Genomic DNA, 24,460 nt, shown 5'->3' on the forward strand with positions numbered 1-24,460 from the left:
TACGGAAAAACTCCCCCGTCTCTTACCATCTATAATCCAAACCAGCTGCATGCCTACTCCGCTCTGCTTCTCTAACCAAGAACCAGAGGTGCTTTATGCCTTGAGGAAGTACAGGGAGAAACTGAATAAAGATACGCGTCACCTGTAGGGCCCTGCAAGCCAGACTGATGCCTAACACCACTGCATCTTGCAGCAGGCTCCACGTCAGAGACAAATTCAGCTCAGGAGAACTCGGGGACCTGTAAAGTTCAAAGGCCTTTCTGTCGGTTGCAATCATTAACAGCCGCCTAGATATCCTTCCTTCGGCAACAATCTGATCTAGTCCTCAAAGCCCTGACACCCTGCTAAAAACCCTGCGTTGGCAGAGGTGCGATAACCATGCCTCGGGAACCAGAAGGCAAACATCCCGCTGGCGGGGGCGAGCAAAGGTGTTTCCTGCCAGCACGCGCCGGACAGCCACACCACTCCAAGGCAAAACATTTGTCTCGCTTCCAGCCCGTGCTAGGAAGCCTTTACGTCAGGGAGAAGGTCCTCGTGAAAAGCCGTACCTAAATCTCTACATATTTATACTGTTTTCCAAAGTACACTTCAGTGTACGCATTCACGTTTCTCCCTCTCATTAACCTATTTCTTGGGAAAACACCACGAGCGTGCTATTGTTCCTTTATCTGCAGATAATCTAAAAAGGCACCTTCTGGATGCTAAATACAGAAAATTTCTACCTCCCTTCCTCACTCCTGTAGGAGAAATTAAATCGAGCCCCGTACACTTGTCGCCCAAGTCTCATTTTTCTGCTGCTATTTTCATTGGGGAGGGAAGAGGAGGACAAGAGATTAAATGTAAATTTCCTGAGGGGGTAAGAAGGAGCCTATTTAAATGATAGTTGCAATCTCGTGGCACAAAAATAGCTTAGACATGTTCCCTGGTGCAGATTTAGGACACTAAGCGATCACCTCGAAATGAAAAATAAACACTTTACTCCCGTCAAACATAATTACCTGATATTTCAATCCAAGATTATAGCTACCGCTAGGTATCAGTATCTGTGTGTGCTCGCATTTAAAATAAGCCCAAACACACCTATCAGCTACTAAAATAGCAGCAACGGAAATGTTCTTTTTCCAGTTAAAATCACAGCCTCTCTGATCAAAGTCATTAGCAAAATGAGCGTGGACTTCAGAGCACGTTAAAGCAGCATAAGCGTAAATCGTTCTGCGCTTGCTTTAGACTGGTGCCAAGCCCTGCCTGCACCATCCCGTGTTTCCCCAGTTACCGCTGCTGAAGTCACCGACACCTAATGCAGGAAAAGAAAGGCAGCTCCTTGCTCTGCTCGAGGTGTGGGTGACGTCAGCCCGCGGCAAGGAAAAGCGGTCGTTAACGCTCCGATCTTGACAGGGGAAAAGTTTCCAGGTCACCTTTCGCGCCGAGCAGCGTAACAAAGGGATCATTCTGATCTGAAGCAACGCTTTTTGGGTGGCTGCCATTAATAGGAGGAAATGAGTTCAGAAATGAGTCCAGAAGGCACTCTGAGGAGGTGCGAGATGTCTAAAGCTCCACTGGAAATACTGAGATTTAAGAGCCACACAGAGGATCTCCTGGCACCAGCTAACCACCCGCCCTCAGCAGCGGGCTGGAATCGGAAAGCAGCTTTTGCTCCACTCCCCTGTGCACAAAATGAGCTACCCCGAGTGCCCTGGGTGGACTTTCCTACTCGGTAACAGCTTGGGCTCCGAGAGCAGCCTCTATCCAAAGATCAGAGCACAGCTTCGAGCTACAAAATTAGGTGTATGTAATCTCCAACAGGGAAGCAGTATTTTATTTTACACGCGGGAAAGGCACCCAGAGGAACTGATTTAAGTAGTCCACACAGTAAGTAGCACAACTGGGATTAGGGCAATGTCATCTGACATGATGCTGACTTTAATCACAAGGACATCTCTCCTCAGAAAACATCTTCCTCTGCTCCCTGCCAGCTACTGCGTACGAGATCTTGTTCTGTCATCACTTTTCGCACAGCCCTGCAGATCTGCGGAGCACTTCAGCAAAGTCAATCTGCCTTCAAACGCTGTGCACAGGGCAGAGCTGCAGGGCAGACCCCTCCAAAGGGGTTACGCGAGGCCAGACGTGCGTGTCCGGTAATAATGCGGATAAACAACCAGTCCCTAATAATAAGGCAAGCTCTCAGGGCAGGGATTTGGTCTGACTCTGTTGGCGCAGCCTTCTGTGAAAAGAGGCACCATTGCTTGATTCTGGTTTTTGAGCAAAGTGTAAAAAAATATTAAACGATGATAATGATAGAAAAATACCAGCAGGGTGCCACTAACATCTTCATTAACAACCTGACAGAGGACGCAAACAGCAAGGAAATTAAATCTGCAGATGGTACTAAACAGGGAGCGGATGACAGCATCAAAAGGACAGAGAAATAACAGAAAAGTCAGAGGAGGGACGGACCAGGAAAAGTCTCCTTTGCTTATGGGAAAGAACGGTCATAAGAGTCAAAACCAAGTCCTGCGGCTGCCGAAAAAGGCAGGGCCACCATCACCAGACAATGAGCACGACAGGAAACTATTTCATCTTCAGCTGGTGGGTATAATCCACAAATGTGGTTTGCCCTGTACTTGTGAAATGGTTTCTTCTGGAAGACGCAGAAGCTTCACATGAAAGTTGGCAAAGAGGAGAGGTGTGAGCCTAAGCACAGCGCCTGAAAAGCGCTCTGCTGTGGCTTCATCTCCGAGAGGTCTCTGCTGCTGCACCACGGCACTTACCCGCTAACATACTGCGGGTCTGCAGAAAATTGGCAGTGTTTCTGCGTGCTGTAAGCGGGGGAAAAAAACAACGTTCTCCTTTCCTGCTCCCCCAGGAGCTCGGAGGAGTCTTCGTACACAAGAAATTGCTGGATTATGCTGCTGACAAGTGGCTTTGGTGCTGCTTGCTGATGAACCTCAGCTGAATCATCAGTGTGATCAACAGGGATTTCCTGCTCCCAGCGAAATCCAACTCGGATTTCTGAGTTGGCGCTGCACACATTTTCATCTTGCTAGCACTTGCAATTAAATTAATCTCAGCTTCTTTCAGATGCACTTGCTGCTCATGCTACTCCAAAAACACACACATTTTCTCAAAAACCCACTTCAGAAGGATGCTCACATCTCCAAATTCAATCTTACAAGCCAGAGAAGTGAACGCTGCATATAGTGAGCCTGGGAAAAAGATTTACAAAAGCACCCAAAGAAGACAACAAATTAGGAATTATAAAAATCTTGCAATACAGGAGCAGCTGGTAAAATATAAACCTGCACGTGCCATGGCTTTGTGGCACCAAGGAGAGAAGAAAATCTCTTGCCTGTAGGCCTCGTAACAGCGCTCCTGGAACATGCTACTCGTCTCCTAGTACCTCTGCAGCCAAATGGTGTCAGAGAACTGGGAGGAATTTATAGGGAACATTATTTATTGCGAGTTTTCTCTGTGGGAACAGTAAAGACTAGTTACCTATAGTTTGATTTCAAGATTTTACGAAGCTGTGGCTGCCATTTTACCAATGCCTAAAGAATAAACTCATGAAGGAAGAGGAAGGATGGGGGTTGATTGTGCATGATACAGGGGGAAAAAAATCCTATACTGACCCCAGTGTCCTTTCCTCTTCTCTCTGCCAAGGTTTGCTCCCATACAAAGGCCACATATGTGCAGATTGTTGTAATCCAGTCCCAATGCTCCCTCTGCTGCTCGTACTCTAACCTCTCCCCCTTCCTGAAAAAACTGCCCCTGAATGAACAGAGACGCAGCCTCATCAGTAATATTCTCTTCATCTGTAGTTCCCAGGCATCTCTCCTAAATTCTGCTTGACAAAACCTCACGGGATCTGGGAAGGCCAGAAAAGCACTTCACAAGGAACAGCCCCCAACCACTGATGCCTCTCCAACTCTTCATGGCTAGAAGGCACCCACCAGCCCGGTGTGTTCTCCTCCTCTGGCCCAAATAATCCATTTATTCTTTCTCAGAAGCCAGTCTTGTTCACTACCAAGCCCTACGTGTCGGTGTCTGGTGACTCCCATCAGACCAAACCTGAGCTGTACCGGGGCAGTGGAATGAACAGACACGATGCAGTATTGAGAGCAGCGCTGCTGCGTGTGGCACTGAGCACAGGCTTTGTAAGTTAATAAAATGCAGCCTGAGGAAAGCAGCTGCTCCATTTTTGGGGCATGGAGGCAAGTCACAGCATCACAGAACAGACTCAGAGCCCAGGAGGCCTCTGGACCTCCTGATCAAAGCAAGGTCAACACTGAATTCAAGCGAGGTCGCTCAAGGCTCTGTCCTGCCGGGTCTTGGAAACCTCCAAGGGTGGAAACCGCACAACCTCTCTGGGCAAGGCCTGCTCTCACGGGGAAATACGGTGTCTTAAGTCACACTGAAACCTCATCTTCCAATTTACAACCTCTGCCCTCATCCTCCTGCCACATACATCAGGAAAGAGCCTGGCTCTTTGCCTCTGTAAGTTCCTGGTAGGCAGTGGAAGGTCTCTACAAAGTCTTCTTCCTCAGCCCATCCTCACAGGGCACATGCTCCAGCCCCTGTCCACCTCAGAAGCCTCCACTGGACTCACTTCAGTTTATCGGCCTGCTTTATAAGCACAGCAATCCAGGTGTGGTTTAAATGATGCTGAGCACAGGGAATGATCACTTCTGAGGGCCGTAACCCTGCTGCTGATGCAGCCCAGGATGCTGCTAGTTCCAGAACTCCCCTTTACCCTCCAGCCACTGCTAAATCCATTAAACAGGAGGTTTGAGGAACAAACCCAAGGAACAGCACCCGCAGCTTGCCTCCAGGGAGGTTACAAGCCAACCACCGCCACACCTGGAGCTGAACGGCCCAGCCAGTTTTTAACCAGTCCACCTCCCCGGGCTGTAATGGCTCATCTCGGATACATGCCCATTGCAGGGGATCCCACAGACAGCCCTGCTAAATGCAGAGCAGGAGACATTCACTGCTCTAACTGTTTGCTCATAGAAGGCAGCCAGATTAATGAAGCATGACTTACCCTAGGTAAATCAACACTGGCTATTCCCAGTCTCTTTCGTGTGCTCCAAAATGGCTTCCAGGAGCCATTACAAGAGCTCCAGCAATTTCAAAGGACCGAAGTGAAGTTGGCAGGCCTGAAGTGCCTGGGATCATCCCTCTTGCCCCTTATAAAAATGGATGTAATATTCACCTTTCTCCAGGTAATGGGGTCCTCTTCTGATCTCCACAACCTTTCAAAGATCAGTGGCCTCAGAAAAGCATCTGCCAACTCTCTCAGCAATTTTGGATGCGCACCATCAGCGCCCACCGACCTGTACAGGCTGAGATTTCCAGACATTCCTAACAACACCCCTGCACTACGGGTAGCTGCTGTTCTCCCTGAACCTTGCCACTAGGGATAAGATCTTGGGGAGACCTCGTTGCAGAAGCCTCAACCATACCTGTGTCCCTGGTCACCAAATCATCTGCTTCATTCAGCAGAAGCCCCACTTAAACCTCCCTTGAGTGTCTTGACCCACCGTATCCTCCAGCTTCCCCCCCTTCACTGCACCCAGGGGCTCAGGATGTCGACAAATCACTGCAGTAACTGCAGTCTCTGCTGTCCACACTCAGGGAGTGGTTTGCTGTCCTCCAAAACCAGCCAGACAGGTACCTGACCCTAGTGCAGAGTCCTCCCCAGGATAGGAAGGTCAGCACAGTTATCCTGCCCGGCTAGGCAAAACTTTGAGCCATTCTTCCTGTCAGGATGCCATGAAGTTTCTTTAAGAGAAACAATCAGTGCTTTAGAAGAAGTCGCATCCATGTGAGATGTCAGCTCCCCAAATTTGCCAGATGAGGATAAAAACCAGAAATACATTAACGCATGCCTGTTTTTCCACAGTTCCTCACAGCCACAGCATTCTGGGGCACATCTGTCCACGCAGCAAGGGAAGCAACAGCTGCCAAGAGCCACTGCAGCATGGTCTCTCAAGCTAGCGTTGGTTTAATTAAACAGCTACAAGTCCTTATTGAAAAGAGTGTCACAGTAGGTGAGACACTAGTTCCAACCCAGAGAGGCTGGCCAGAGACTGAGTCTTTATTAGTCCCCCACACCCTTCCAGAGCTGCTGAGACACATTACCTTGCACAGCCGCTGGTTATCCACACAGGACTGCGTGGTAGCAGTCTCTTCTCTCATTGCGCTTTAAGATTTTTATTCACCACCTTCTCCAGAGCATCTCACAGACGCAAGTTACACTACTTGAAAAGCTTGCTGCTATTGCAGGCTTGTAAAGGTCTGTTTGCTGTACTTACCTGCTCATTAAACTGCTCTTGTGATAAACAATCAGTTATGTCCACGCAGCCTAGGAGGCACCCCGAGGGATAATCGCTTGGAAATTCCACATCTGCATCAAAAGAAACATCTTTTAAGGGCTCCACATCCATACACACATAGCTGGGGTCCTTCCAATCCCCAGGTGCCCTTCACTCCCTCCGTGCACTTGTACTTTCTGAAGCACAAGAAAAAGCGATTTTAACACCCTGTAGGTCTTTTTTTTTCCATTTTTGGAGGAGAAAGAGCACGCTGCCCAGGACAGCCTCGCACTAGGGCTCTGTCATAAGCCACATGTGCTGATAGAGTTAAAGGGTGTGCACAGCTCTCCTCACACATCCTGAGCCTGGCATGTGCCAGGCTGGGGGTATTCATCAGAGTGCCCTGCTCTCAAGCTGTGATGCTCCGTTTTACCAGTCTGTCTGATAGCTCGGGGGGGGTCTTAAGGGATCAATCTACCCCAGCAGCCCACAGACAGCAACAGCCGAACATCCACGCAGACCCACTCATTTGCTTCCAAGCACAGCAAGAGGTTTCACAAAGTAAACTTGCACATTGAAGCAAATGAAGAGGAAGGGTCGAGAACAGAATGAAGCTTAGGATCCTCACCATGACAGGATGAGGGCTGGGAGAAAGAATTACACACACAACCTTCTCTGCTTAGCTTCTGAGAAAGGAACACTGCACAAACAGGCGTGCAGTGCAGCCACCCGCGTTCACCTGCCCACGTGAGAGAATAGCACCACGGTAACCTGCAGCTTTTCCATCCTGATTCCCACAAGGTCAGAACACATGAAAAGCCTTTAACATCACTGGGAACAGACTGAAGCACAAGCTACTTCACGCACAAACAAGCACACACTCAGTATCTTATTGCGTGAGCCCAGGATAAAATAAAGTCCTTTGCTGTCAAAAGTTACCACGGAAGTCAGGTGCAATTTGTCAGTGTTTGTGCTTGGAAAATCTGACCAGTCTAAGGACGAGTTAAATTCTGCTGCCGTACCCATTCAGCTGATGAAATGCAGAAAGGATGAAGAGAATTTCAAGAACAGAAGGTTAAAAAGTGAAGCAGTAATAACTGCTCAGCAGAGAGGGCTTTCTGACACTGCTCATTACGTGGCTCAATGTACCAAATAATACAAAGATCCAAGGAGAGAAGTTCACCTTTCCGGAGCAGCATTCTGTAGGTGGTCTCCAGTTCAGAGATCTCCTGAGGGGAAGGTCTTTTAGCAGTGGCTGCAATCCATAACCGCCCTCTATGAGATGTGTACCAGGTCCTGCCCTCCACCCTAGAGAACAAAGGAGAATCTAGGACTTAAATTTCAACAGAAATCCCACACGGACAGATTTTCAATCTATAGCTTCTCTATGTAATTCCTGTTGCTAAGCATTGCCCTGACTATATAGACCTCAAGCAACTCGCCAGCTCTACAGAGAAAAGCTGAGAGGGGCAAGAAATAATGCCACAAGCAGAGCATGTCCTCATTCCTTGAGAGTAACAGCAAGAAGGGACATCAATCCCTTGCAAATACAACAGCATGTCGGATGCGAGCAGGACAATCTGCTCGTACAATTTGCTTTCAAGCTCCAAAAGTTACGCGCAGTGAGCATGCAGTCTAGGGACTAATAAAGGACCACACAGCCGTATGAAGAAGTCGTTAGCAGCGGCTCTCGGAGATCCCAGCACGGGCACTCGACATCAAGGCTGCGGCTGTATCAGAGCAGCTGACAGCATCCCCAGCCCACCTCGATGCAGCTACGATTTTTGGCATCTTCAGCTGGAGAAGTGAAAACGCTTTGCTCTCTAACATGAAACATTCTTTGAAGGAAAGGAGAATAAAGACTAAAGAAGAATCCTTGTTCTACATTAATGGCAGGAAAGGTGAGTTAACATGCCAGAGATGTCAGGTTGAAGGAGCTTCTCTTTGGAATCTGATTCCTAAGCCAGAGGAGAAAGGTGATAGCAAGATGTGGGGTGTTGGTTTTTGGTTTTTTGTTTTTTTTTTTATTGTTTTCTATAACAGAAGTCAGTGCCACTATCAGCTCATTTATGATGAACAAAAAGACCAGATTTTCATCTTATTTATCTTTCAAGTCACAGACAGGTATGCCCTGACTATACTCCAGAAACCTCAGCCTCTCTCTAAATTTACCCTATATAAGAAGCTTCTACCTTCCAGCTTAGCTACTTTCACGAAAAACAGATTCACCAGCCTTCTCCAACCACCAGTACGCTGCACAGACTTCCCGTATGTGAACAGCTTTGCATTTTACACATCCCTCACAGTTATTTTCCTCTCAAGAAAAGGAACGTTTCGAATTAGAGTGCTAGATAAGCCCGTGGATTAACAGCTGGCAAAAACCAGCTCTGCACAGTCACTGTACAAAGCAAGTCTGCAAAGGTCCTTTGAGGAACTTCCCATCTTGCAAGACATGAAGCATGAGCTGGTCAGGGTAAGCCACAGTTCACGCCACCCCTTTACCTTTTGATTCCTCTTATGAGCAAGGACGCCCAAGGCTGGTGCATGCTGAGGCACCAGCCATCGTCTGAGATCTCCTGTAACTCTCGATCCTGAATCCGCAACCTGTTCCGCTCCGAGCCAAGCTCATCTCCAGCATCCACAGACCGCATGGCTTTCCTGTGTGGGAGCAAACCAGTTTGGTCCACCCACTTCAGTGTTCAAAATAAACAAGAAAAAGGTTAGTACCCCTCTAGTAACAACGTATATATCTACCAAGTGCAAATACTATTTGACGTTTCCCTTTGCTTAAGGACAGTGCTAATATTCTTACAGGGATCATTCTTTCCTCCTTACAAGCAGAATGCTGCACTTACACGCCACACTTTGGCAATAGGAAAAGCAAGGTAGTGAATCCACTGTGTGGCTCTTCCTCCTTTCTATTCATTGCAGCTAAACAATGGATTTAAAGGAAAAAAATGCATGCTGGTGTCTTAAAGTATTCTTAGGAAGATACAAAAAAGCATAATTGCAGCTGACAACACCCAAAACTGGTAATCATCCAGCTTCCAAAATGCTTAGCACATACCCATCATGTCATGACTGAAGTGGAATTAGAGGCTAGAGATTATGCCCATTGAGAACTGGAAATGTGGCAGAAAAGGCTTCATTAATAGAGCTGCAAAGTGACACTGCCTTAGGAATTCTTCCAAATTCCTGAAGAGGAGGCAGGAGACTACAACCCAGATAAACCAAACCTCTCAAGAGCTGGGAACAGAGTCGGGCACTGGCAAACTTCTATCTCCAACTCAGATGGAGAATGAGGATCTGAGACAGGGGAAGAATGAGGAGCTACTACAGAAATACTAGAATTCACAATTCTTAATCTCAGCTCTCCCAGAATTAGCCAGCTCTCTGGTGTAAAACATTCATCCCATACTGACCAAAGGAGCAGGCTGAAGAAGACGGGGATTCACTAAAACACCAGAATTCGGAGTCATCTTTGCTTCTGGGCTCCCAGCTGGCTTGCTCAGTGTGCCGCTATTAATGGCTTCAATGGTTTCATCCAGTCTGCAAACACAAACAAGAGGCATGAGAATTCCCTGCTTCCCTCTGGCAACATCCCCCTCCTCTCTGTGCAAGCAATTCTGACCCAAGACATTTATTTCAATTTTTATATATATACATATATGTGTGTGTGTGTGTATATTTTTTTTTTTTTTTACCACCTCCCCTAAATTGATCATTTCCTCACTTAATTTGAGCAGCCAGTCTTACCTACCACAGAAACTCAGCCTGGTTGGAAACTGTGACTACTTGGTTCTGGTGAGATAGTCCTGCAACACCTCTTTCGAGAGCATTTATTTTTTATTTATTTTTAACAATGCCAGCTCTGTGCAAGTCTCACACAGGTGGCCATCTCAGCAGACCTGTGCTGGAAGAGAGATGTTGCAAGCCAAAGAGACCCTCGAAAAGAAAAGGACGGAGGAGTGCAACCTAGGACGAGAGGTGCCCTTTAAGAGAACGGCGTGCTCAGCTTTCCTTACACTTGCTCATCTGGATTCAGCCAGACCCCCCTCTGTAATGATTTTCACCTCCCTGCTCTGAGGCATGCCTTTGTGCTGCCAGTTCTCACTCACTTGCTGTGGTATTCAGCCATCCCACCGTCCTCCTCCAGGATCTGTCTACCAGCGAAGTCAATGGTGATTTTTTTGGCAAGCCGGGAGGCGTGGCGCAGCTCCCGCAACTCCTGCTCTCTCTTCTGGAGGGCCTCCCTTTCTTGCTTGGACAGCCACTGGTTGGAGTCCGTAGCAAAATAATCCGATTCATCGTCAATGACCTGGGTTCGACGCACACTGGCAAGAAACAAATGTAACGGTAGATCAGCACAGCAGGACAGGCATGCAGCGCTGCCTGCCCCAAAGCTTCCCTTCTACCTGCTCCATCCAGAGAGCTGGACTGTCACGGGCACAGCACAAGGAAATCCAAACAGGACACATTTCAGGTGCTCACTTTTGTTTCAGTGAATGTGAACGCCAAAGTCCAATGTTAAGGTGTTGGTAGCTACTGCCCAGGTTTTATATTACTGAAGGAACTCCATAACCTTTCTGTTAGAGGCAGCTTTGCCTGCCAGATAATTTATTTCACCCTAGTCACAGCTAGTACCTTACCTTGTCCTGTCAAACTCCAACAGCTTGTCTTTGTGTTTCACAGCCATCTCCAGGCCTGCTTTGAATCTAGCTTCTTGCCGAGGCAGTAAGTCTTTGCTTATGGCATCCAAATTCCCTGAATTTTCAGCACCTGAGAGAGAAAATAAATCACAGTTCGATATTCAGGGACAGGATACTTGTTTAAAGTCTGGTCTTGGTGGGGCTGGCTGCAGAAATGCCCCCTAAAACAAATGTCATTCAAGGAACGAAAAGAGGCACCGAGATCAGCACCTTTCTAAACCAGGTTTTGATTTTCCCTCTAGCCCCTTTTCAGACTCCTTCCTCCAAGGAGGAGAAAGCACTTGAATGCCAGTGACAATGTCAAGGCAGTGTTTAGAGAGAAAAATCTTAGTCTTTGATTCTCTGTTAGCCTTTCCCTAACAATTTGGTCAATGCAAACTTTGCCCATTGTCAACCGCAGGCCAAATTACCTCCTAAGCATTGTTACTGCTACAAAGAGACTCTTGGCCACAATAGATCGCTGCCAAACGTTAGTTGTGCACAGAGCAAGCCTTGCATCTGCTGCTGTATGAGCTTCTCACAAATGAAATCCTCCCCCAATACACCTCAGCAGGTTTTTGAGACCGGCTATTGTTAGAGGAAGAAATATATTCCCAGCAATGATCTCTTATTTCTTACCATTTCTGGCAAGGAGCCAAAACCCAACCAACCGAACAAAAGGAGAGAAGGTCTGCCTCACAGCCACAATGGAACAAGCCAATGCATTTCACAGAAGCAACACGCAGCACAACGCCTTTATTTCAGGGAAACAAAAGGCCTGTATTCCTCTATCTCCACCAATCCCCATTTTTCCACTCCTGAGCCAAACAGCTATCCACATTTCGGCCTTCACCTACACAGATAACGTAACAAAGCAAGGCCCAGCAGAGCAGAAGCGGAGGCCAATAAAACATGTAAGAAAGTGGGATCCTGAAGCACAACAGGCTCTCTACAGCAAGATTATAAACAGACTGACTCTGACCAGCTATTATTCCCGAGGACTTACAGGACCTCCTGCAGCTCTACTCAGAAATTGACACTGAGACCCAAAGTAAATACTTCCCCAGTTCCTCAGCAAAGTTTATTTTTCAACCAAGAACATTGTGACCTTGGCTATATTTCAACTAAACTCAGACAAACATCCCCGTAACGCACAGGTCTTTGCTGGGAGACTGGGCATTATTTCCTTTTGCTTTCCTTGACTCTGTTCTTATTTTTAGCTCCCAAGATAAGTGTTAGATGAGAAAAGCCATTAGAAAATATTAACCAACACCTCTCTAGACCCAGCAAATCAGATAGCAGCACTTCATCTTCCACAGCACACATTCCACATGGGACTTATCCTCATTTTCAAGGACTGCTGCAGCAATCCAGTTCATATGATTGATTCAGGAATGCCTAACAAGCAGCCCTGGGGCCTCTGGGTAAGGACGTTATATGCTGCCATCTGACACTGGCACTTGTCGCCTCCGCTGAAGTCCAGAAACGCTGCCGAGCGGACACAACGAGCCAACATCCCAGCTACCCTTGTACACCCAGCAGCAGTGGGGGCAAGTGGCTCAGTGAAGCCTGAAGCAAACACAGCTCACAGCCTGTCCTGGCAATTTATGTCCCAGACAAACATTGAGGTGCCAGCTCATGAGAAAATATTTCCTTTCGGTTTTGCTGGCAGTTCTCTGTAACTCAGGTGAACAGATCTAAACACCTCATACACCAAGACACAGACGCTCGTTCCTTCACATCAAGGCAAGTCCAACAAGTAGCAGAGCGAAGCACAGCAGGGCTCCTGCCGCTGCACGAGGGATTGGATTTATTACTTTACAGCTTGCTACTAACCTGCCATGAGCTTCTTCAGCAGCTTCTGGCTCTTGTTTGAGTCCCGCTGAAGAATGTCCTGCTCTTCTTTAGTGCATACCTAAGGGGAAAAAACAAACAACAAAAAAAAAAAAGACTAGAAAGGACGTTGCATGCATGACCAGCATCAGAGCTCAGGGCAATTGTTCAGAAAAAAGCTGTTTAAGGTGGCCAACACAGCCCATGCCTTTCCTCCTTCTGCATCATCTATATGGGCAGAACCCTGAAAGCTTGCTCTTTACTACAAACAGTCCCTGAAATCTGTACAGCCTGCCTTTAATTGGTTCTGTGGGCAGACATACTGCTGGGGTCTCTCAAAGGACAAGAAATACACTCTGAGCTTCCCTGAGCAGATAAACAATGCTTAACTCATGGGTCCTTTCTCTTGGTTGACCAAAGGGAGTAAAACGGATCTTTGAAAAGAGCAACAAATCTAAAGTTTTCTTCATCCAACCAATGTTTCCTCCCTGCTGAAATTAACCTTACTGAGCCTGCAGTCCATACCTTGCCCCCTCTCTCACAATACAGGACACAAGAGACATCCCAAATGACGCACACAGCACAAGTGCTGAAGGAAACAGCACGCTACCCCAGCCACGTCTTCTCTCCCTCACAAGCCTAGCATGGCTGCGCCCAGGAAGCAGCTGAAGTCTCACAAGTGTTTTGGGCACTGCTGCACAGGAGACTGACATAAATCAGGCAAGCTTCAAAGCGATGCAAATTATAAGGGCAACCTCTCCACTCTCTGAAGCCGCACATCATAAAACCAACACAAAAGTGACTTAAAACCACAACGGTTCTTCTTCCCCTGGAAGGAGATGGTACAGGTTCTTTCCTGCACAGCTTCAGATTTTGGAGCACGTTGCTAAGGGAGCTTTGATCTGAGAGGAGAGGCTAATTCAGCCCTACACCATTTAAAAACCCTGAGCAAACCCCGCTGCATTCCAGCATAGCAAATAAAAAAAACAAAACCAAAACACTTCATTACTAACCAGCGAGCCACAAAACAAGCAGGGTCCAGAGCCCTCCTGCTCACAGACAATGCGCCCACAAACCAAGCAGTTGTTGATGAGCTTGTGCTTCTGGCCCAGGCACTCGCAGGCGTGACGGCCGGGGATCAGGACTGCCAGCCTGTCTTGCCCTTCCTTGGTATACAGGCTGACATATTTGGCCTTCTTCTTACAGGAATTGTTGCTGCTGCTGACTCCAGCGTTGTTCTCCTGTGCCTGAGAAGGAAAAATAAAATGAACAAACTGTATTCAGACTGCAATACCAGCAGCAAAGAGACAAGCATTGACACTTGAGCAGGCTGGAGAGACTCAGATAATCATTATTCCACCTAAATGGAATGAAACTGCCCCAGATTCACATCAAGACAACTGAAAGGCAAGCTTAGACCCGCCAGAAGTGGTCCAAGAGCTCTTAGCAAATCAAGGACATGAGGATGTTGCAGGCCCATTTGATCTCTTTGCTGTCTCCGAAAGCTGAAATTGCTTGGGTCTAGATGGCAGGTGTGCCGCCTGCCCTCTGGCCTGGTGTTATCAACCCTCTGGTATTTCACAGCTTCAAACAGCAGCTCAGCTACTCCCAGACACGCACTCTCATGGGCTATTTAGATTACAGCAACCCCCTCTTTGTAACTGTGAAGTCCTGCGCACGCCTGTCCCCAGAAACAGAGGTGCTGCTGGCAGGTGGGACCTCTTCCCTCACAGCCAGTTCACCAGCAAGAACTGTTCGTGTTTTCCACCCAGCACAGCCACTGGAGCAGAGGTTTGCCATGCCCTGCACATTTGAGTTTTTAGCTGCAATGTAAAGTCTTCTCATTCATGACTTGGCATCAGCGATGCTATAATTCACTGCTCTGAGTTGCAATCAGGGACCACACATATAGGTTTGGATTAGGCTGAAACAGAGAAATCCTGATCAGAAATGAAGTAAGATACTTTAGACGATGGCTGAATTAATAACCCGACGGTGGAACTCTCTATTTTCTCCCTCAGCTTCTCCATCTTGATCAAAGAAACAAATCATTCCCCCACCCACCTGACATCTCCAGCAGGTATCAGCTGAGAAGCGAATAGGTCTGGAGCAGTTAATCCAGCGCAGAAATCATTCCAGAGGGACAGAACAAAGCCACATCAATCCTGCTACTGTTTTTTTCTGGCAATACTCAAAACCAGATGCTTTGAAAATAAGCCCAACAGACTGCAGGCACAAACCCATCTCAAAACACTAGTTGAGACTGGTTTCAACCAAGAATTACACACTAGCCATGACCAAGAAGAACCAGGACTTACTGCCCTTGCCTATTTCAGCAAGCATCACTCCTACATAAATGCACTCTCTAGCCTTTACTTACCCTATCTGTGACACTTGAAAATCCTCTTGCAGCTCAAGCACAGCATCTCTTTGCCCCTCTCAGTGATAGTAAAGAGGATTTCTAGGATCCAGAACAACTGTTTCTTTCACCCCTGAACAACAACTCCCTCCCTCCTTGCCGCACGCTTGAGGATTGCCCCGCTTCCTGACCCAACCTCTAGCTCCCACATCACTTGTCCCAGCGACGGCACCGAGCTGTGGCTTTAGGACACCTCTTGTCCTGTTTTCACCAGCTTCCTCCACTCCCCGCTCTCAGCCACACTACTGGTTTAGAGACAAGGAGACAACATGTTTCCAGTTCCTCCAGCTCTGCCCAGAAGAAACATAAGCAGATAAAGCAACCTTGGCTAGCAGACCTTGACAGAGCTTTCTCAGTGTTTTTACTAAGTTAAAAGATACCTGCAATGAAATGGCACATCAACGTCCATTTTTAACTGCACAGTTCCAAAAAAAGTTTGTTGTTTTTTTTTTGTTTGTTTGTTTTTTTAAACCTCTACAAACATTTTAAGCACTTGCACTTACCCCACTACAAAAACACCAGTTTAAAAACATAACTAAGTTCCACTATTTAGTCAGGTGCAGCCCTGGCTTTTAGGATTTGGATGATGCTCCACAGCTTCGTGGCAGGGGTGCACCTGGGTAAATCACAGGGTTCAGCTTTGGGATGCACAAAGCGTTTGACATTTGTGGCACAAAGGACACTAAATCTCACTGCAAATCTAACAATGCAAGCCCATCGCCGTGCACTTCCACACTCTTATTTCCACAGAGCACACTCATATGCTTCAGACAGCTACCCGGTGATCTGCTGCATTCGATACAGATCAGGAGCACAGCTCTCCAGCTGGATCCACCTAAGAAAGGAGCTCGGGTTCCCAGCAAGTAGCTGTAACGCCCTAGGTCAAAGCCCTCTACAGAAGAAATAAAATCCAGTAACTCAGTCTGGGCAAATACCACAAAATTTGACCTCAGAGATCTCCACGTCTGATGTGCTCACACTCAGAAACAGTTCTGTTGAATGGAAAACAAGTCTGCTACCAAATGTGTTAACTAACAAAAAGAAAGGCAATGAACACTTGCTGCATGGGTTTGTGCTGCCTGGAAACTGCAGGATTCTCATATTTTGAAAGTTCTTTTGTTGGAATTTATGCACACTTCAAACCATTTGTCCACAGAATCGAACAGTGTCTCCGGAGGGAAACAGCCAAGCCGGACTGCCAAACCAAACCCAGCCTCAGCTCTCAGGTTCCTCTGCCTGGCAGTCAAGGCCTTCTCTCTGCAGCAGCAGGAGCCTGGCAGCCAGAAATGTGTCAGCTGTCAACTGGAGCTTTATTTGGTGGGACTGGCAAGTTTTAAATTGAGCAAGAAGGAACATTTCACCCACGTGGTGGATTTCTTAACTCCATAACCTTGAGAACTCCACTCTCACCCTTTCCAGATCTTTTCTCTGCCCCGTGGCAGTGGAAGACCCCCGGATACATACAGACAGAAGCACACAGTATGAGCACCGCCTGTCCAGATTGCAGTCAGCTTTGAATCAAGCCGCTGCACCAGAGTGGCCACCCCTCACCACCCCCTGGGACACGCCGCCCCACACAGACGGTGCTTACATGCCAGCTGCACCCACCTTGGCCAGGTCGATGGGAGTTTTTACTTCCTCCACAGGTGCGCTTGGCTCCACATACGCAGGTGTTTCCTGTTTGTTCCTGCCTTTGCGTTTCCCCTTTTTCGCTTGGTCTCCAGCCCGAGGTGCTTCTGAAGTCTCTGGAAGTCCGTAAGCACAAAGAAAGGCTCGGGAACTGACAGCAAGAGGAATACGTCCCTGACCTCCCACATCCAGCTGGGGAATGAAAACTGACTCCACAAATAGGATCAGCTACTGCCATTCATGGCAAAGAATTGTCTATGAACAGAACGACCGAGGCAAGCTCACTCGGTTTTGCAATTCCTCCCTCCCCATACCACTCACCATCCTTTTTCCGATACGCCGGTAAGGGCTCAGAAGGCAGCTGCGAGGATTTCCGCCACCGGGACAGCAGCTCTTCTACAAACCGACTCTTCTTCCCCTCGGTCCCCTGGAGGAGGTCAACGACGTACTCCCGGATCTCGTCCTCGTCTGATATTGACAAGATGTAGCTGCAAGGGGCAGAGAAATGGGTAAGGGGGGCTCGGTTCTGAGGAAACCCACGGCCTGATCCCGTAAGTCCTACTAGTCGCATATGCATCTCTCCTCTTTATAACAGGTTTCTGCGTAGTTTATGGTAAGGAAAAGGTTTTCTAAGAGAAATACTGAGGCAGACACTTGGGGAAATCCCTTATGGCTTTCCCTGAAAAATAAAAAAAAATGGGAGGGGAGGGGAACAAGCTATTTCTTCCCCCTTTCCTGGGCAAACTGACATTGCCACTGCCCCTTCCGCCAAATAATAAACAACTCTCACTCAGACATTGCTTCCTCTCATACAGCACACAAGAATAAATAAATAAGAATAAATAAATAAATAAAACAACGACAAGCTCCTCGTTAACCACACAACTCCCCCTCTCCCCTCCCTGCCACCTCCCAGGGCCACCCAAACCACCACCAACAACAACCCCCGGCACGGCTCTAAAACAAACGTTTCCCGTTTGTGTCAGCTGCAGAGGCTGAGGAGGAAGAGGGAGGAAGCCCAGGAGCACCAAAGGCCGAAGGGGGGTTGCCTCACCGCACCACCTCCTCGCCCACGTCCAGCCCGAAGTCGCCGCGCAGGTGCTGGACGCACCAGGCCAGCAGCGGGCTGGGCGCCGCCATCTTCTGCCGGGGGCCGGGAAGCGCCGCGCCCGGGCGCTCCCCTCAGAAACGCGGCCGCGGCGCTGCCGTTCCGGGCCCTTCCTAAAACCAACCCCACACGGGGAGCGGTGTCTCGTTGTTAGCGTGTTTGTGGTGTATATAGATGGATATACGTGTTTGTGTTTCCGTCTCAAAGGGTTTGCTGCTTTGGGCAAGGCAATGAGCAGCAGGTGGGCTCTGCAGGCTGTGCCCGCTTTTCAAAAAGCAAACAAAGATGCCTAAAACAGCAATAACGCGGGATTCTTAGCGCACGGGTCTGTGGTGTGTGCCAGCACCAGGAGGTGGAAGGGAATGGGGAATTAATCCACCATTAAAGGAAAAAAAAGCCAACACTAAAAGCCCAATTAGCCAAAGAGGCGTTAACATGAACATAAAATCACTTTTAGATAAGGGAGCAGTAACTGTTGGAAAGGGAGGGAGGTTGTTTGCAACCATCATCTGCTGAAACACTGGGCATGTTGCAGAAAAGGAGTGAGATTTCTTTACGACACAAGTAGCAGAGGTGGCACAGCGAGGCCCTCGGCTGCCCACGCCTGCAGGGCACAGCTGGGACATCCACATCAGGGAGACCACCATGAACATTTCGGAGCACAATCGTCCACTGAAACCACCCCTCGGTGTCTGGGCTCTGTGCGTGGTGGGCCAAATGAAGAGCCAGCCTTCCTCAGGCACAGCAGTTCTCACCCCCATTCCCCGTGTGCCCGCCAAGCATCTGGGAACCACTTGAAGCCTGGTGTTGGAAACGAAGTGCAGTCTTGGACCCAAATGTGACACGTTGTGGGGCTTTCCATGCTCCTAGCCAGGGTGGCTCACTGACTTCTTTTAAAAAATGCTGTAGGCAGTCAGCAAACTGTTTGGAGCTGAGGCTTCCACATCTGCGAGTGCCTTGGAAGGGAACAAACTTCCCTTGCTGGTGTTGGCGGCACTGCCTGGCAGCTGAGCACAGCCATCAGGGCTGGTCGCAGCGGGGAGCAGTGTCACTCCTTCTCCTCTGTCAGTTCATCCAGATTTGCACTGTTAAAAAAAAAAAAAAAAAGGTGGAACAAAGTTTGTGTTTGGTTGGAAAAATAACGATTCCTGTCAGACACCTCCCACAGGGAAACAATAGCATCATTGCTCCGAGCCAAGCACAGGCTGGGAAACAACTGTGAGAGCGTGATTGTGCCCTTAAATTAAGTGACGGGGAGGAAGGGAAGTGCCCGCGGAGCAGGAGAGGCTGATGCTGCCTCTGGGATGGAGCTGAGCTGCCAGAAGTGCGAGGAGCCGGGACAGAGAGCAGCGTGCCCTAAATCTGCTCCAGCATGGGGGCAGCTGTGCAAGGCAGCACTTAGCCTCAGCTCCCAGGCTGTGCCTCAGCGGAAGGGCAGCCCTGAGGAGAGCTGGCTGCCACCTCCTGCCCGGGGACCTATTGGGGCTGCTCGGCTTGGCCAAGAGGCCCAGCAAACAGCTGTGGCAAGCACAGAAGGCTTTCGGCAGTGCTCTGGGCTGTGAAGGGAGGTGGGCTAGGGGCACGCCGCCCTGGCAGGAGGAGGTGGGTGCCCACCCGCACCCCACACATGGCCAGGGTTTGGTCCTCCTGCAGAGCTCTGACCCAGCTGGCCGGACCTTTGTATCCTCAGAGGAATAATGTCTTGCTGTGAACTGTCTCTTCTGGTGAAACTCAGCTTCGGTATCCAACGATCTCGGGGGGGTGCCTAAAAATGGGTGCGGTAATTGGTAGTTGAGGCAAATTCTCTGTGCTCAGACAGGCTGTGTTTGCATGAAGGCAGCAGCAGCGCGAGTCTCCAGAGCTGTCAGCCCTGTTTCAGAAAAGCTTTGGGGACTGCCAGCAAGTTCTGTGTTTCTGAAACAATTGCTGTATCTAGCTGACACTTCAAAGATCAACTTGTAGTCAGTGCTACTGACTAAAGAGGTAACGGTGTGAAACATTCTTTAAGGCAATATCTCTGTTCTCTTCTCAAAGAATGAGTGTTTCGCAAATACAGATAACCCTAAGCTGTTGGGGAAGCCCTGTAGGAAGCTTTCCCAAATTATCTCGAAGGCCCCGCAAAGCAAACGAACAGAAAGACTTTTAATTGCTTCCTACCTCTTGGAGAAATTAAAGATGCTTGTGCTCTAGTGCTCCAAAGCCTTCTCCTCTTCCACTTGCAATTTGTTTGCCTGAGTTAGGACTGGGTGCTGAAAACACTACAGAGAACACTCAGTGCCCTTCTAAAACAATGCACATCCTCCCAGGGCATTCTGGAAGAAGCAGGAGCTGTACTTACTCAATTCTGCAACTTTTTTCTTTTTTTTTTATCATTATTGGAGCCTTGCAAGCAGCTGCTGGTCGAGTCCTGCTAACTCTTGCATTGCTAACACTTCTTACAGAGCTCACCCCCTGCCACTGGACCCTGCAGAAGATGGCACGTCCTCTGAAGAAGAGCAGGCGTGATCTGACCCTGACTTCAATAACACATCGTGCCCTCTGTATGTTTATGTATTAAAAAAAAAAAAATGTTATTTACATTTGTTATTAAACTTCAGAGTTGTTGTGGCTTATGTCCAGCTGTTGAACAGAACCAAAAGTATAAGTTTTACAGAGCACAAGAAAATTGCGGTAAAATTATTGTGAAATTAATATATGTTTTTGAAGCTTAGCATTCAGAATGAGTCACTGCTTTAATTTTTACCTTGCTTCCTTGACTTCCTCAGTGACTCCTGCACTTATCTTTTAATTGCTTTTCGCTTGTCTGAGACTTGCATGATCATGCTACTTCTGTTTTTAAAATGCAGATCTCTGATTTTCTAACACACAGAAGCATTCTGAAAGTCCATCTGTCATGTCTTTATTGAATTAGAAATTGTTAATGACAACCTCTTTTTCAGAATAGGGGAAATCTGGATTCAGAATGGGACAAAAAAAAGGTGAGGTGTAAGGGGAGTTGTCACTTGCTAACATCTTGTACGGCATCCCAGTACACAAACACGGTGTCTGCATGTCCCAGGGAGCAGCAGGCTGAAAAGATGGGCTTGGGGATGGGGCCAGAGCCTCAGATCACTTCACTGGAGGGAGACACCAAGTACTCATCCGTTTTAATTTATTTTATTTTTATTTTATTTTATTTTATTTTATTTTTATTTTATTTTTTAAATAAAAATAAATTACTGCAAAAGGTTCTGAGCCCAAAAGAGGATGTGACTCTTAATTAGAGTGGGATACTGCAGCGTGCTGGTGTGAGGAGCCCCGTCCTCTCTCTGCTGAGAGGAAAGAGGATCCTTCCCACCCCTCACAAGCTGTTCGGCCTGCTGGACATTAAAGGTGAGGTTGAATTAAAAACCAACTGTGTTGTTCTAATGTTTGTCCCAGGGGGAGAGTAGCGCAGCCTCTGGGTTGCTCTGATGTACAGGTCATTGAAGAGCTGAAATCGTGTGGTGTTGAAAACAAATTCAAGACGAGGATAAACTGGCTGTGTGCCTGTGCTTTGTGTCACTGCACCACACGACAGATTCCCCCGTGCTGTGGGACTTCCAGCACTTTGGGGCAAACACTATTTTCTAGAGAACTTCTCAGGAAGAACCATCAGCTGCAAATCGAGTGTTATTATTGCTATTACTGTGAGGTAGTATTCACTTTTGAGTTTCAGGTTTCTGAGGCCACTTCTCAATTCTTATAAGTTTAAAGGATTACTTGATAGCAATACTCTCCTGTTTAAATCCAGATGAATGCTGCTACTTTTTTAATGGGGAAGGAGGAAAACACAAAACCAGCTAAAACCCAGTGGTCTGAGTGCCTTGTGTAAGGAGGTTCAAAGATTTAGCTAATAAAATAGGAGCAAGCAGGGAAATACCAGCAAATGTAAAACCAATTTCTGTGTCCCAGCACCGGCTGATTTATTAATCTCATTAACACACGTACCAACATCCACAAAGAAAACAAAAGAGAAATACCCCGCGCTGACAATAGATGTCAGCAGCACCTCCAGCTATCAGGTACGGGGCCGTGCCAGTGGTTGGGGCAGCGCGCATTTTGCCCCTTTCTGTACCAAAAAGGTGCCCGTGCTGGGAAGGGACCTGAAGGCACGTAGGAAAGCGGATACGTGCGGGACGTGTGAACAGCAGGGTGTGGAGCTGCTGGTTGCTTCCTGAGGCTCGGCATTTCACAGCAGGTAACGCTGCCACCAAAATCCCCCATTTTGCTGCCTAAAATCGCTGCGGCTTTCCCAAACCCGGCACGGGAAGGAGCCGTTCTCATCCCCTACATGGGGAAATGTTCTCCAGAGAGCCCGGGCTGCTTCTCGGAGCCCTGATCTTGAGAAACAACCACAGCTGGGAGAGCGTGGAAGGGCTGCAAGGAGCAGGGAGGGGACGGGGGGAGCCCGCTGGGGGCCGGCAGCTTCCGCATAGCAACCGCGCGGCGTCGCCATGCGGGGCCCGGCCCGGAAGCGCTGCGGCCCGGCCCGGCCCCGCCGCTTCCCTGCCATGGGGCGGAGCCCACCGGGGCCGGGCCCCGCCGGTTGTTTCCGGGTCAGCGCCCGCCCCGCTCAGCGCGGCGGAGGCAGGAGCAGGAGGAGGAGGAGGAGGAGGAGCAGCGGGGGCCTGGCCCGGCCCTGCCCCGCGTTCACCGCCGCCAGGTAGGGCCCGGGGGGCTCCGCTGGGCTCCGGGGGGCTGCGGGGGGAGGGATGCGGGCGGGTAGGGGGGATCCGGGCGGGTAGGGGGGATCCGGGGGATCCGGGGGGGGGTTCCGGGGGTGTCCTCGCTCCGCCGCCGCCTCCTTTGTGCGCACTCGGGGGCGCGGTGCCCGCAGCCGGCAGGGCCCGGCCTCGCCCGCTGCCCCCCCCCCCACCACCACCCGGGGTTCGCTGCCGGTTCCCGGGTGGAGCCGAGCCCGGGGGGCGGAGGAGGGGAGGCTTTGTTCGCCCCCCCTCCTTCGAGCCCTGGTGGCACAAAGAGCCCCGGGAGCCGGCCCGTGCTGCCCGGCTGCTGGAGGAGCCGGGGTGGAGCTGGGCGGCTGTGCCCCGGGCTCCTCTCCTTGTGCTCGGGGATCCCCACGGGCAGGCCCCGGGAGCTGCTGCCCGAGCTGCGGGATTTTGGTGACCACCAGCAAGGTGCGGCTGTCAGGACCTCAAATGTAAACACCGGGGTGTCCACCAAAGGTAATTGTGTCTCAGGGAGGTTTAAAGAAGAAAGGCGTGCTCAGGAAGCTTGGAGGACACCAGTGAGAAAGCCACAAAAACGTCCTCTTGGTACTGGAGGTCCTGCTGGCGTGGTGGGACCCCAGGACAGGTGGTGCAGAAACCTTGTGGCAAAAATCCGCTGCCTCCAATGAAACGCTCGACCCTGAGATGATAAAATCAGTGCCGTGCACTCGTGGCTTGCATACGTAGCTGTGCCCTGTTTAGATACAAGTGTTTCTTCGAACGATGCTTGCCCTCAATTTGCTTTTTCTGGACTCAGCAGAGCGCCCAGCTGGTGCCTTCTCCTTGTTGCTCTTTTTTTGGAAGAGCTGTTGGGTTGTGAAGACGAGGCACGGCCCTGCGAGAGCTTGCTCTGGGAGTCCCCCTAGCAGAATATTTTCAGTTGCTTACCTAAAGCCCGCCCTGGTTTAGGCCAGGCTGGGTTTCCTCCTGTGTTGTTCGTTGTGGGAAAGCTCTTCTGCTCTCCTCTGGCCATGATGGTGGAGAACTCGCTTCAGATTCTCACAGCAAACTTATTTCCAGCCAGTACGTGCCCCTCTGTCTTTGTACCAACGTCACCTTTTTGAAAACACCTCTTTGTTCCTCCAGCACTTTCCAAGAGAGCGCTCTGCTCTTGGGTTCTTATTTCCAAGCCACCAGCACCAGCCTCCCAGTTGCTTTTTCCCAGATTATCGGCAGGTCTCTGCTGCACACGTGTTTTCCTTAAACTAATCCCTGACCATGACTGTCCAGAGCAGGGTGTGTGATGCGGGCAGGTCTCACGGGGATGCCGTGCGGTGTCACAGATAATTCCTTTGTGCCCGTATCTCTCACCGCTCATTCAGTTCGGTGGCTCTCAGGTCACAGCAGCAAGCGTATATCCTGTGTCTCTTTCCCTTGGATTAAAGAGCATCCAGTCACCAGTCCAGCTTTTTGCAAAGCCTGAAGCACCTGGCCTTACCTCGTTCCATCCCGTCCCATCTGTATTTCTCTTCTGTAGGAGGTTTTATGCAGTTCCAGTTCTCATTATTGTCAACAATTCACCTTTTTGTGTCAAAGTCACTGTTGCAAAGTATTCAGGTAAGCCTGATCCAGCAGCCAGGGTCGGAGAACAGCACTGCGAGAGGAATTGTTAGCTGGCTGAGGGCAGCCTCATCCATGGCCAGTTGCTGCCTACTTACTAACTTACCCTTTTTTTTTTGTGGTGGATGTCTTTTAAACTAATTTCCAGCTCTTCTGAAACA

General features: G+C 49.1%; 2 protein-coding genes across 8 annotated transcripts in view; one reads left to right on the forward strand and one right to left on the reverse strand.

Moving 5' to 3' along the window:
* The window catches only part of TRIP4 (thyroid hormone receptor interactor 4), a 31,437-nt gene extending 13,344 nt beyond the window's left edge, over positions 1 to 18,093 (reverse strand). For both annotated transcript variants that reach the window (XM_068695536.1, XM_068695537.1), the window contains exons 1-11: positions 17,935 to 18,093; positions 17,202 to 17,368; positions 16,860 to 16,996; positions 13,846 to 14,079; positions 12,836 to 12,914; positions 10,961 to 11,090; positions 10,430 to 10,645; positions 9,734 to 9,860; positions 8,814 to 9,001; positions 7,495 to 7,619; positions 6,312 to 6,403 (exon numbers count right to left, since the gene is read on the reverse strand). In XM_068695536.1, the coding sequence (XP_068551637.1) occupies positions 6,312 to 6,403; positions 7,495 to 7,619; positions 8,814 to 9,001; positions 9,734 to 9,860; positions 10,430 to 10,645; positions 10,961 to 11,090; positions 12,836 to 12,914; positions 13,846 to 14,079; positions 16,860 to 16,996; positions 17,202 to 17,368; positions 17,935 to 18,020 (1,581 nt within the window). In that variant the 5' untranslated portion in view covers positions 18,021 to 18,093. The remainder of the gene's footprint in view (positions 1 to 6,311; positions 6,404 to 7,494; positions 7,620 to 8,813; positions 9,002 to 9,733; positions 9,861 to 10,429; positions 10,646 to 10,960; positions 11,091 to 12,835; positions 12,915 to 13,845; positions 14,080 to 16,859; positions 16,997 to 17,201; positions 17,369 to 17,934) is intronic.
* A 3,978-nt stretch (positions 18,094 to 22,071) lies between these two features.
* The window catches only part of CSNK1G1 (casein kinase 1 gamma 1), a 99,483-nt gene continuing 97,094 nt past the window's right edge, over positions 22,072 to 24,460 (forward strand). Inside the window, exon 1 of one of the 6 annotated variants that reach the window (XM_068696186.1) lies at positions 22,072 to 22,207. The gene's annotated coding sequence lies outside the window, so the exon portion shown is untranslated. Of the gene's footprint in view, positions 22,208 to 22,510; positions 22,673 to 22,991; positions 23,196 to 24,460 lie in introns of those variants that run through there. The other 5 variants (XM_068696184.1, XM_068696191.1, XM_068696190.1 and 2 more) reach the window with 5 other exon arrangements.

Source organism: Anas acuta, chromosome 12 (genome assembly GCF_963932015.1).
Source record: "Anas acuta chromosome 12, bAnaAcu1.1, whole genome shotgun sequence".
NCBI lineage: Eukaryota > Metazoa > Chordata > Aves > Anseriformes > Anatidae > Anas > Anas acuta.